The 13,278-nt window shown below is 30.7% G+C and overlaps 1 protein-coding gene across 1 annotated transcript; it reads left to right on the top strand.

Annotated features, from left to right (window-relative positions):
- Positions 1 to 7,143: 7,143 nt before the first annotated feature.
- LOC137807072 (probable receptor-like protein kinase At5g18500) lies at positions 7,144 to 11,702 on the top strand. The gene is made up of 8 exons (XM_068607520.1): positions 7,144 to 7,804; positions 8,393 to 9,059; positions 9,207 to 9,311; positions 9,672 to 9,794; positions 9,891 to 10,061; positions 10,406 to 10,535; positions 10,787 to 10,999; positions 11,153 to 11,702. The coding sequence occupies exons 2-8, from the start codon at positions 8,413 to 8,415 to the stop codon at positions 11,276 to 11,278; spliced, it is 1,515 nt and encodes a 504-aa protein (XP_068463621.1). The 5' UTR covers positions 7,144 to 7,804; positions 8,393 to 8,412; the 3' UTR covers positions 11,279 to 11,702.
- Positions 11,703 to 13,278: the final 1,576 nt, after the last annotated feature.

Raw genomic sequence — 13,278 nt, 5'->3', positions numbered from 1 at the left:
GATTAAAAAAAATTAATTACTATATTAAATAAATTAAAAAATATTTAAAAAAAATAAAAAATTTCTAAAATAGTTTATATTATTATTAAATAAATTCTAAATTGATAACTAATTAGCAATCAGAATTTTTTTTACTAAATTTAGAATTTAAATAATTGGTAGTTAACTAATTAAATAATAATTTAGAAATTATTTAACAATAATAAAAACTAATTTTAAAATTAATTTTTTTAATTTCTAAAATAGTTTATAATTTAGTTAATATAAACAACTCAATAATTACGTATCACATAAATTCTATTATTTTTAAGACGCGTCTAAAGTTTGTACCTGATGCAAGCAAATGTTTGGTCTTAGATTTCTGCAAAATCTCGCACTGCTTTGGTTTTCTTTTCCAGTTGGTGTTTGAACTTTTGGAACGTATGCGTCTGGTTATTTGATGCTTTTTAGGTTTTTAGGTTCTTAGAGTGGACTATGTTTTTTCATGTTTGGTTTGAAAGGTACATCCACCCCTAAAATAATTTGCATTTATATATTTGTTATTGCTTATAAAAATAATTAATGTTTTTTTTTTAACTAAATAAGTAAAAAGATACAGTGATTTTGAAGTTTTAGAGTAAGAACATAAGAATAAATTCTATTCTATTTTTAGCACTTATCATGTTTTACACGTTTTCTCTTTATATTTTCAAAATTTTATACATTTTATCTTATATTTTCAAATTTTTATGCATTTTATTCACATCAATGTGACGTGGATTGTACACTAGCATCCAAATTCCACGTCAAATAGTAAAATGGGCAATCAATTAATGATAACAGATGTTCTATAAGACGGGTAAAATGCATGAAAATAACGGTCAATTACGAGAAAAATATACATAACAATATTTGCAAAAAGGACAAAATGTTAGATGGTAAAACATGTAAATTAAACGAATTTAGATCGAATCATGATTAACAATTTGGATTTTCCGGTTAAAGTGTAAATTGATTTCATGTTGAAAATTGTATTATGAGAATCTAATCAAGTCAATTAGAATAGAATAGATATTGGATAAAACAGATTAAATAATTGAATAATTATAGATAGAGTTTAAGGTTTAGAGTTTAGGATTTAGGGTTTTTTCAGTTCGGGTTGAGTAATGCTCCCGTTTATGCAAAATATGTGTGGGGTGTGATTTGGGCTATAGTAGTAAGTGAGTCGGGGAAGTATATGAACAATGTAATTTTTAATGGGGATGTGACCAATGTTTTAGAAGTGTTTGCCTTGATTCAATTAAATGTTTGGTCGTGGGTCACCATTAGGTCTCACTCTGCGCTTTTCTCCTTTTCTGACTGATGTTTTGACCTTCTAGTTTGTACGAGGATAGTTTATTGAAGTTTTTTCCCAAGTGTTTGTTTCTTAGGTGGGTTCTCTAGGTCCAGTCACGTGGGTTGTTTATAGGCGTCTAGCAGAGTGGTTTGGTTTGGGTGAGGGAGGCTTAGGGTTTATGTTTTGTATAAGGGTTGAATCATCTCTAAAGTGATTCATATTTATTTATTTTTTATTGCCAAACAAAAAAAAATTATAGATATTTATATATTTGTTGGGTGTTATGAAATTACATAATTGAAGAAAAAATTTATTGTTTTTATGAAATGTTATGAGTATATATTATATTGTGATTGAAGGATAAAATTGTCTTTTTATGTTAAAATTGTTGATTAATTGTGTGTTGAAAAAGCACTTGTGTGTTATAAACAACGGACTTTTAGTTATATTGACTTGAAATTTGATGAAAAGATCAATCCTTAAATTTGATAATGGTTTGTAACTGTGAAATTGAGTATTATTAAGTATTTTGTGTAAATTGCATTTTTACTTAAGTACAAAATAGTATTTTACACTTGTTAGGATTGTTCTATTGGTTAAAAGTGATTTTGGAGGAGTTTTGAGCTATATAAGAATTTTATTTTATTTTGCATATATTGTTTTAGCATCGAATTATCGTTTGAGTAAGTGAAGCTCAAGTGAGAACTCAATCCTAAGTATATAACACTATCATTTGATCGATCAATTATACTTCCTTACTTAAGTTAGGAGAATACTCAAACATAGTATTTATCCTATTTTTATGGAGGGTAATCACTCAAGCAACAACTGATTTAAGTGATGAAACTTTGTAGGTTGAGTAAGTTTCTAATTTATTATCTTAACTAAAATAAGTCAGGATTATCAAGTATTGTTTTAACATTCAAAAGATGAGAGTTATTGCTTAAACAACATATTGTTTGTATTTGAGAAATGAGAAATCCAGGTGCAAACTTTTGTTTTAATTTACATAAATTAAATTGAATAAAATAACTTGAATAGATAATTCAAACACATAAAATAATTGTAATAGATAAAAAATCCTTCCTAAATATATAATGCAAATCCATAGCTAAATTCAAACATGGTATAACTTAAAATTTGGCTGCATGAATAAATAGCAGTTTTACTAAGTGCCCTTTTTGAAGAAAGAAACTGTAATGAAAGAAAATGGTGAGCAGGAACATGATGACTAGCTATCACATACATAATTTTCTAGAGTTTAAGGTTTACAAAATAAAGTTGTGTGCTGCCAATGATATGATTTTGGGTTCTATAATTGCAATTATCCAAAACCTAACTACACCCTGTCAACAATATTGCGTGCATCCAAGTAAACACAACAATTAAGCAATGTTCCATCACTACCTAAAAAAATGCAATTACATGTAAAGTTTCTTAGTTCATAAGCACCCTCCTTTGTCACCTTTTCTAATGTGTCTGTCTGGTCAAAGAAAAATCTTCCATTATATTTCATCAATGGCTAAAGATGTTCCACTAAAGAAAGCCCAAAAATTTAATGTTTCACATGCACCTTAATTTTGCTTTCTAACCTTTGCCAACAAAGGAAAAGAAACCTAAAAACCTTCTTGTTTTGTATCGTGTGGCAGAAGATTCTGGTTTTGTGTCAAATTAAACAGAACATTAATTGTATTAGGGAAAAATTCTTGCACTAACATAGAAACATTAATCATACTGGAACTCTTCCTTGTTACGCTTACACCAGAATGAACCATACTTAAGCATGCCAATAGCTTTATTAAATCAAAATAAAGTTGTGCTTTATCATGGTATATATGTATATTTACCACCTTTGTTTCTGCTAACTTTTCTTTTCACTGGGCCCGTTTAAATTGAATAAAGAAGCACCACATGATTAACCAAGTATATAAATCAAACTTAAAACAAAATTATGGAGAAAAAAAACACAATAATTAATCAGTGTTCAAAAGAGGCATTGACTGCAAGATCTGTTGAAGAAAGAAAACAAAAATAATTATGCTTTGAACAATGTCAAAAGCACAGTACGCGTCTTTTTAGATGAACAATTTAATTCAAATTGGTGAAATTTAAGTTGTTCATAATACATATATATAAGTATAATATGATTCACAGTGTAAAATAAAAGTATAAACACGCATGAGTAGCATGCATGCAGACTAGAATATTATATTAATTAGTAGTTGAGTGAAAGAAGTCTTATTAATATTTTATATCAATACTTGATATTTTGAATCAAGTAATTCTTATAATTAAATAATAATAATAATAAACAAAAGTGATTGGGAAAATATTTTTCTTGTATTATAAATCCGAGTCCTTGTTTTGTTAGACGTTATTTTGTTCAAGTGGTGTAACATTGAATATTTAACTAAATTTTATTCTTTACAGGTTTGTATTTTTTATTTCTATTTAAATTTTAAATTATTAAATAAAAATCAAGAGATAAAAGATAATTTAATCACTATATTTTTAGAGATTAAAAAAATTATTCATATTTAAAATAATTTTTATTATTAATAAAATTTATAAATTAATATCTAATTAGTTACAAATATTTTAGTTATCAATTATTTTAGATTCTAAAGTTGATAGCTAATTAAATATTAATTTTAAAATTAATTTATAAATTTATTATTAACATAAATTATTTTAGATATTAATAATTTTTTTAGTATTTAAAATAATATTTAGTTAATATAGTGAATAATTATTTTTTAGTTCTAATATTAGTTTTTATTTGGTGTTGTTTTTTTAGTGGATGCTTTTGTTTTATTATAATATTAAATTTTAATAAATCTTACAATTTGAATCAACTTTCAAATTTTGATATAGAAACAAATATGTTTTGATTTTAGCAACGTGTTCCTACAATTATTTAATTAATTTCAAAAGACTTGTCTCTTTCAAATTTATTTGAATTCAATATAACGAAATATTTGATAATTTATTTGAATTATTTCATTTATACTTTTATTTAATTTTTAAAATAGTTGCATAACACACCACAATTAACTTATTATTCGTTATCTTACATGTTCTTCTTTTAGCTATTTTTTTAACAAAAAATTAATCTAATAAAATGAGACACTTCTGTCTCAACCCTTATACATACACTTTAGGAGTGTCTTAACCCTTAAACGAAAGTGATCAAAATCAACCAGTCCAACACTTGACCTACAAACATATTATAGACCCTACAAACCACCAAACCAATCATCAAATGAAAAGTACAATAAGTCATATCAACAAAAATCATCATATATCCTATCAAAAGTCTTATAACCGGTCTTTAATCAAAACAATACACACAAAACATTCCTTAATATAAACATTCCTTAATATAAAGAAAAACCCAAAAACACATTTACAAAACAAAATCCCTCACCCACAAACAAGTCCCACAAAAATCACTCAAAATTCATCCTTGCATATCGATATAACAACTGATTCTCTGCAAATAGATGAGAACTTTATAATCACTAACACTAATCCATAAAATAATTAGATTTAACTGAAATGTGAAGCAATGCATATGAAACAATTGATCTAGCTGTGTCACACTGCTTCCAAACCAGAATAATTTTGCCAAAAGAAATATGATGCATGCATGGGACCACAAAAGCAAATCACTGAAACTGGCCTATATGTGTCATCTGTTTATATTGTGTAATGTATGCAATAAGCTTAAGCCTTCCAAACCAATCATTGCTCCATACAGTATGGAATGTATAGCCTTAATAAGTTAAATTTGTCATATATTTCTCATCACATTGTAACATTTTTTTGTCTTCTACACCATCTCTTTCACATCAAACTCTACAAGACCCTTATCCCTAGTTAGGTATTAAGTAGCAGTACTTTCTTCGTCAAAGAGTTGCTCGCTTCTCAAATTATCAGTTTGGTACAATTGGTATATCACGGTGTTGTAAACATTATATTGATTAATTAGAAATGTAAATATACCCTACTTTTATCTTAGAAGTATGATGTGGTGTTACAATACAAGAAAATCATCAAATAAAAACTAATTTTTAAAAACTAAAATAAATAGTTGCAATAGTAATTAAATTAGAGACCATTTTAGAAACTAAAACAAAAATTAGTTTATATTATTTTTAAATAATTTCTAAATTGGTATCTAATTAGCAACCAAAGTTTTAACTACCAATTATTTAGTTTATAAATTTAGTCTCTAAAACCTTTGTTGCTAATTAGATACCAATTTAGAAACTATTTAACAATAATAGAAACTAATTTAGAAACCAATTTTTGTTTTAGTTTCCAAAATGATCTCTAATTTAGTTACTATTGCAACTAATTATTTTGATCTCTAAAAATTGGTTTCTATTTCATGATTTTCTTGTAGTGTGACTTAAGAATGTATATAGATTATATCACATAAGGTCAAGACCCTCTCCTCAATGTAAGTTAAGTTAAGCATCCATGTAATGAGGTCGAGACTTCCTTGTTCATACACAATTAAATACCTTAATAATAGATTAAACGAAAATTAAAAATAATATCTTACAAAATGTTAGAATATTAACTATGAAAATTGTATTAATACAGGCACACAGTCTAATCAACACTATAAATAAGTTGACCAATATCATGTTAAGATAAAAATTTATTACACTCAACTATCTGATATTAAAAACTAATTTGAGCGTTAAAAGTCTTTTTACAAATATTTCTCTAACATTTCAACTGAAAATTAAGACCCTAAAATAGTAGAAAAACAAGAAGATCTTCCTATCCAAACATAAACACTAAAAAAATAAACATGCATAATATCAATTTTTTAAAAATCAAAGTGACAGTGAGTGTTAAATTTAGACAATAAAGTGATATAATAATAAACTATTATCTTTTAAGAATTCACAACTTTGAACTTTCATAAACTAAAACGGCCGTTTATTATTCATTTGTGTATAGTTTCTCATACTAAGTCCAACCAATCATGTTATATATGTGTTTGAATTTAGTACGATGAAATGCAGAGTTGTTTATTTATATAGATGAGTAAACAGTTTATGGAACAATAAACTATTCAATTTTACAGTAGAAGTTAAAAAGTTTAGAGTAAACAATTTTATCTTTCCATTATGTTCTTAATTTTTGCCCTAGTCTTTGGAAGAAGAGGAAGGCAGAATATGGAAAGTAGAATTGAGTGGAATGTGGGTGAAGATGAGAAGAGAGTGTACAAGTTTTAATGGTAAGAAGAGAAGATTACGTTTACATCCTCCAGAGCTAGGATGCATAGGACAAGGACTTGAAGAATAGGGTATAGGGGTATTATAGGTATGACAAAAAGTGGTATGGTATCCAGTCTGTTTCCTTGACTATCCAGCCTACTGAATGAGATAACAAAGTCTCATTAAATATAGAGATTCAAATGAAATTTAGTGATTTACGCAATTCAAGGAAATTGGAATTTGCAAAAACAAATGACTTTAGGCTTATTTGGTGTGTAGTCTGTTCATTTGACCTTTTCAACTTTTTCTTTTTCTTTTTTACAAATATGCACTATTCAAGATCACAGTGATTTCCTCTGTAATGTAAAACCAGTAGCAGTAATAATGATACTCTAAAATTGACGTTTGACTTATAAAACGAAAGGAGAAAAGAAAAAGAAACATATATTCATCAATTTTTACATCATGATTAGCAGTGATTTTTGCAATAGCAGTGTTACTACTACTATGTCTAAAAAATTTCACTCCACTATTTGTTTTTGGTTTTCCACACTTGTGTATTTAATGTCAAATAGTACCATGGAAGCATCTGTTTATCTGTCACCGTCTGAAGAAACCTTAGGAATAATAAAAACAATAAAAAAGGGAGTGGAAATAGAAATTAGAAAGGGAAAGGTATACGCACAGAGAGAATGTGAGAGAGAGAGGATGTGGGGGAGGGAAGAAATTTGAAGAAACAGCAAAGAAAGTTTCCAATTTGATGCTTATTTTTTACCATATGGCAATGTGAGTCCATGTCACTTGCCTATCACCTACCACTGATAATTCCATGCCTTGTTATTAACCCAACCACACCATTTCCCTCTTCTCACAATTTCATGTGCCTCTTGTGTTCTTCAATTCCCTCCTACAACTGCACAACACACAAGGGTCGGTGCCTTGTCTTTACCTTCTCCTTTCTGTTTCTGTGAGGAGGGGGGAATGCTGCTGCTCTGAGAAGGTCCATTTTTTACATTGGGAACACAGACCCATTGGCACAGTTGAGGAATCCCACAAACCAAAATCATATTTTGACAATGGGGTTTCACTGGGCATGTGCCACCGGGTTCACATCCAAGAGGAGATTTTGACTGCATAAGAGATCTGGCGCTTAAGTGGATTCGGGGTCAGAAAACAGGCTCCAGCGAAATCTCCGAAGGATTTTGGTTGTGAACAGTGTTTTCTCTTTAAATCTCTGCTAAGTTGTTGGAAGGTAACAACAAAGGGATGGTTCAAATGGGTTGTTTTGGTCATTGGTTTTTTGCTCGGTTCGATAATTTGAAGTTTTATTTGCCTCGTTTTTCATGTGTACAAATTGAATGAGGCCTTGGTCTTTCTTTCTAATTTGGTTATCAAGTGCTACATAAAACCGATTTTATACACTTGAGATTTGTAATGTCCAAAAGCTTTTGAGTCAACTTGTTGCAGATTTCTTTCACAGCTGTGGTTGATTCTCGATTTGGTTTTCTGGGATATGAATGCTCAGTTTGTCATATTTAATTTAGTTTTCTTTATATTTGCACTTTTATTGGGGAACTGAGTTTCTTTCAACAAATGAATGCCCTTTCTCTATTTGCTTTCACACATGAGAAGGATATAAAAAAATTTAGTTTCCTGCTGGAATTTGGTATGACTGGATTTTGAGATTCTCTTTCTCATAATAGTTGTATGCACGGTGCGAGGACTCCAATGCAAGAGTTTGGTGTTTTCCCAGTAATTTGCAAATAATGTCCTTTATTTTGCAACATGATTTACTGTGTGCATTGAAGTGATCTCTTATATATAACATTGACTTCTGCAGATATATATTGGCAGCTGCGAATGGCATCTGATCTAAGTTCGGGGCTGTCCAAGGAAACGTCTGTATTTGGGTTGAAAGCATGGGAACTAATGGGGATCCTGGTTGGGTTGTTCATTATAATCATTCTTGTGGTGGTATCAATATGTCTTACTTCACGAAAGAAATCCAGAAGAGTCAATGGCATGCTTCCCCTTAGCCATATGCTATCTGTTTCAGATGAAATCAAGGAAATTAGAGTTGATCAAGTTTCGTCCAATAATCATCCTCAGAATGGAGCTTTTATGAGTCTGTATGACAGGTTTAGTGACAGGGACTCTGAAAAGGTTTTGATCCAACCAAATAATGGGGAAAATAGCAGTCAATCGGGCTCATTTGTTCATCTTAAGAAAGATGACGGTGGCTCTCAATCAGGTGAAGAAAGTGGTGCCAAGTCTGTTTCTACTTACAGGTCTTCTTCACATCCTATAACTGCACCATCTCCCTTGTCTGGTCTTCCTGAATTCTCTCACCTTGGATGGGGACACTGGTTCACATTAAGGGACCTAGAACTTGCAACAAACAGGTTTTCGAAAGACAATGTTATTGGTGAAGGTGGATATGGAGTTGTTTATCAAGGCCAGTTAATCAATGGGAGCCCCGTGGCTGTTAAGAAGCTACTCAATAATCTGTAAGTTTTGACATTAAATTGTTTAAGTATGTCACAGCTTTTGCTTTTTTTTTTCAGCTTCAATCTGGTCTTTGATCTCTTGTTTTTTTTTATTAGCATGTTTTCTTCGGGTTAGTTTATCTAATACTGTTTGTGCCCATCATGCAGAGGACAAGCTGAAAAGGAATTTAGAGTGGAAGTTGAGGCTATTGGCCATGTGCGACACAAGAATTTGGTTAGACTTTTGGGCTATTGCATTGAAGGGACTCACAGGTAGCATATTGTTTTGTCATTTTATTTCGGTTAAACATTCAGATGTCCACTGTTGTTTTATTCTATTTATTTTTGGAATTGGCAAAGATGAATTGTCATTTGTCACCAATTGTGCATGCATGTGTGTTTAACTGTTTGTGTCTGCTGTCATCATTGATTAGCCATTTGATTGAAATAGTTTACAAAATAATTTTTGTAGTATCTTGTAAATCTATTAACTGCAACAAATGATGTTGAGAATTTTTATAACAGAATTTATTAGTAAATAGTGTCCATTGTTTCATTTTATAGTTTGCATAGTTGGGTACTGTTTGTGTGATTTGGATTATTGACCCCTAGTGAATTTCCTGTTCATTTCAGGTTGTTGATTTATGAGTATGTTAACAATGGCAATTTAGAGCAATGGCTTCATGGAGCCATGCGGCAGTATGGTTTTCTTACTTGGGATGCTCGAATTAAAATTCTTCTGGGAACAGCTAAAGCGTATGCTTGTTTACCACCATCTTAATTTTCCTTTTTTTTTATTTCCTTCTTGGGTTTTGGTGAGTTTCCTTTTTCTGATTTATGATTCTATTACAGGCTATCTTACTTGCACGAGGCAATTGAGCCAAAAGTTGTACATCGAGATATTAAATCAAGCAATATTCTAATTGATGATGACTTCAATGCCAAAATATCTGACTTTGGGCTGGCAAAGTTACTTGGTGCTGGAAAAAGCCATATCACAACTCGCGTAATGGGTACTTTTGGGTAAGTTGTCTTTCTAATGCTTACATATTAGGGACTTCTTTATGATTCAGAAGTATTTTTTCTTGGTATTTTTCATTTTATAAGACACTCACTATTGCCCTTTTTACTTTCTTTTTAGTATATTTTATAGTGCAAAGTAGTTAATCTCTTAGGTTACATTTTCTCAGCAATTTAACCATGAATGTCACAGTGAGCACCAGATTAAATGGAATAACAAGCATTTCATATTACCTTAATATTTATGAAAAAATTGCAACGTTCTATTAAATTGTCCGAATTGGCTTTTTTAACTGCTGTAGTTGGCTTATTGCGTTCTTCTTTTTGTGTTTCAATTGCATTTTCAGATATGTAGCTCCAGAATATGCCAATTCTGGCTTACTAAATGAGAAGAGTGATGTTTATAGCTTTGGGGTGTTGCTCCTAGAAGCGATCACGGGAAGGGACCCAGTGGATTATAGCCGACCAGCAACTGAGGTGTGTCACTGGTCCTGTAAAGAATTTACTAAATCAAGACTCTAATGTGGATATTTGTCAAATTGTGTTAAGGAACTTTTCAGTAGTACAAATCTTCACTTAAATTTAAAATGTGAAGAAGGATATATACATTAGAAATTTTCATGGAGTAGTTGGTGACTTTACTTTGTTTTCATGACACTGTTTTATCATACTTAGGACTCATCAAACTTCCCTCAACACTGTGTCTGATCATTGGATGGTTATTGTAGGTAAATTTAGTTGACTGGCTCAAGATGATGGTTGGGAATAGGCGCGCAGAAGAGGTGGTAGACCCTAACATTGAGACCAGGCCTTCAACAAGTGCCCTTAAACGTGCCCTTCTGACTGCTTTGAGGTGTGTTGATCCAGATTCTGAGAAAAGACCAAAGATGAGTCAAGTTGTCCGCATGCTCGAATCAGAGGAATATCCCATACCCCGCGAGGTTTGATATCAGATCACAATAACTTTCCAACTTTGTGTGGCAGTTGTTTATTATGTTAACAACATTTCATCCTGCTCCTTTGCAAAAGCCATTAAAAACTCTTTTTGTTAAGAAACATGGTATGTTTCTCTAATGAAGTGGGTGACATTTCAGGATCGAAGACGCCGAAAGAGTCAAACAGGGAATATGGAGGTGGAGGCCCAGAAGGAGATTTCTGATACAGAGAAGAGTGACAGTCCAGATCCAAAGTCCAATGGCAGAAGGAACCAAAAGAAGTAGATCAACGAAACTTAAAGCTAAAGTGCCTATTCCAGGATAAGGTACACTCTTTGAAGGTCAATTTTTTGCATTCCTTTGAGCTTCTGAGATAACTGCCAGGTTTGAACCAAAGACATGGAAAAGGAATGAGTTACTTTGGGATGGTTTGTATACCTATTTGTTGTTATAGCATAGATATAGATGTTAGAATGTAGATTATTGTGTATTAATATGGGATTAAAAAGATCCCTTACATTACACTAGTGTGTACAGATCATTGCTATTCATACATTTTCCTTTGTCTTTTCATTTGTTTCATCACTCATTAGGATCATAAGGAATTCATGTTTCCCTGTGTAGAAGATTATCAGAAAATTTTACCAAAGCGTGAAAGACAGAAGATGTGGTTTTTGTCTATAATTACATTGAGGAAGTTTCTTGATTATTAAGGTAGCATGGTTATGGCAACCTCTCTCCACTAATTGTTGTGGCACCCACTTCTATACCACCAAAACCATTGAAACTGAAATAATGCTTATTTTTTGCTTTCTTCATAGCAATATAATTATTTTTTATGAATCAATAATATCAAACTGGTGCTTCACCGGTTCACCACTGATACTATCTTTTAGATGTATTATTAACAAATTCAATGTATCATCAGGTTTAAAGATTATAAATTTATAATTGTGTTTTATTAGTTAACTAAAAAAAATCAATGCATCAGATTTAAAGATTATTATAGATCTATAATTACTTTTTATTAGTTAACTAAATGTAATTTATTAAATATAATTAATCTAATTGTCGACAAAAATATCCTTCTCTCTAAACCTGTTCTGGTCTCTTCTCTGTCTTCACATGCTGCTGGTTGGAGTTCTGTTTCCAAAGAACAAACCCTTGCCAACTAGAGTCTTGTTAAAATTAAACCTAATGGAATTGAACTAGAGATTTTAATCCATACATGACATGTTGATCCAGTAAGGTAAAACTAGTTTTTGATAAAGTAAAACTTGTTAAAATTAAGTTTTTCGTTTTTGCACTAAATTTTCCATAAAAACTTGTTAAAATTAAGTTTTTCGTTTTTGCACTAAATTTTCCATAATTTAGACATCTTAAATACTTATATATACTATATGGAAAGAAAATTATTAGAATGAATCATTGTTTTTACGGGAGAAATAAATTTAAATTACAATTTAACCATTAAAGTAAAACTCTTCTTTTGAAAGTAATGATGAAACTTAAACCTTCAAAAACATGATGATCGAATGCTGAAACCCAAACCATTTCACATAAAGTTCAAAAACATGGGTGAATAAGGCTTTTCCGTTTTCAAATTTCGATATCAAATTTGCGACTCTTTCTTCCTACACCTCCATACCTTCTTGTGCCACCCCCATACTAAATATGAAAATACCATTTTATCCTTTTTTTTTCACCCCCTTGGATTTGAAATAATAAGCCTATGAATTATGTAATCCGGATAAATTTCGGATTACATAATTCGGAAGTCAATTTCATATTTAGAAAAGACTTCCGGATTATGTAATCCGAAAGCTAATAACACATCGAAAAAAAAGACTTCCGGATTACATAATCCGGAAGCTAATCTTATGTATAGAAAAGACTTCCGGATTATGTAATCCGGAAGCTAATCACAAAAGACTTCTGAATTACATAATCCGGAAGCTAATTTTGAATCTGAAAAATGACTTCCGAATTATGTAATCCGGAATATTGAAAAGGGTATTTTTGGAATAAGAAAAATTTATGGGGGTGGCACAAGAAGGTATGGAGGTGCAGGAAGAAGCAGCCCAAATTTGCAATTTAAACCGCACAAATTTTTCGTTTTTGTTACAACTAGTGAACTATTATTGTGGTGGATTGGCAACAGACTTATTAGAAATTATACTTGAGGAAATAAATGTGATAATGAAAATAAAAATGATTTTGGAAGTGGCAACAATAACAACATCAACAATGATAACCATTGATCGTAATGTCAACAATGGCACTAG

Source organism: Phaseolus vulgaris, chromosome 3, assembly GCF_000499845.2.
Source record: "Phaseolus vulgaris cultivar G19833 chromosome 3, P. vulgaris v2.0, whole genome shotgun sequence".
Lineage (NCBI taxonomy): Eukaryota > Viridiplantae > Streptophyta > Magnoliopsida > Fabales > Fabaceae > Phaseolus > Phaseolus vulgaris.
Note: the sequence above shows the minus strand (reverse complement) of the source record. Positions and strands in the feature narration are given on the sequence as shown.

What these genes read in the sequence shown, in the direction of transcription:
- LOC137807072 (XM_068607520.1), top strand. Translation starts at nt 8,413, where the DNA reads ATGGCATCTGATCTAAGTTCGGGGCTGTCCAAGGAAACGTCTGTATTT. An exon ending in CTTCTGGGAACAGCTAAAGC is followed by an intron (nt 9,795 to 9,890) that starts GTATGCTTGTTT and finishes ATTCTATTACAG; the next exon opens with GCTATCTTACTTGCACGAGG. An exon ending in ATAGCCGACCAGCAACTGAG is followed by an intron (nt 10,536 to 10,786) that starts GTGTGTCACTGG and finishes TGGTTATTGTAG; the next exon opens with GTAAATTTAGTTGACTGGCT.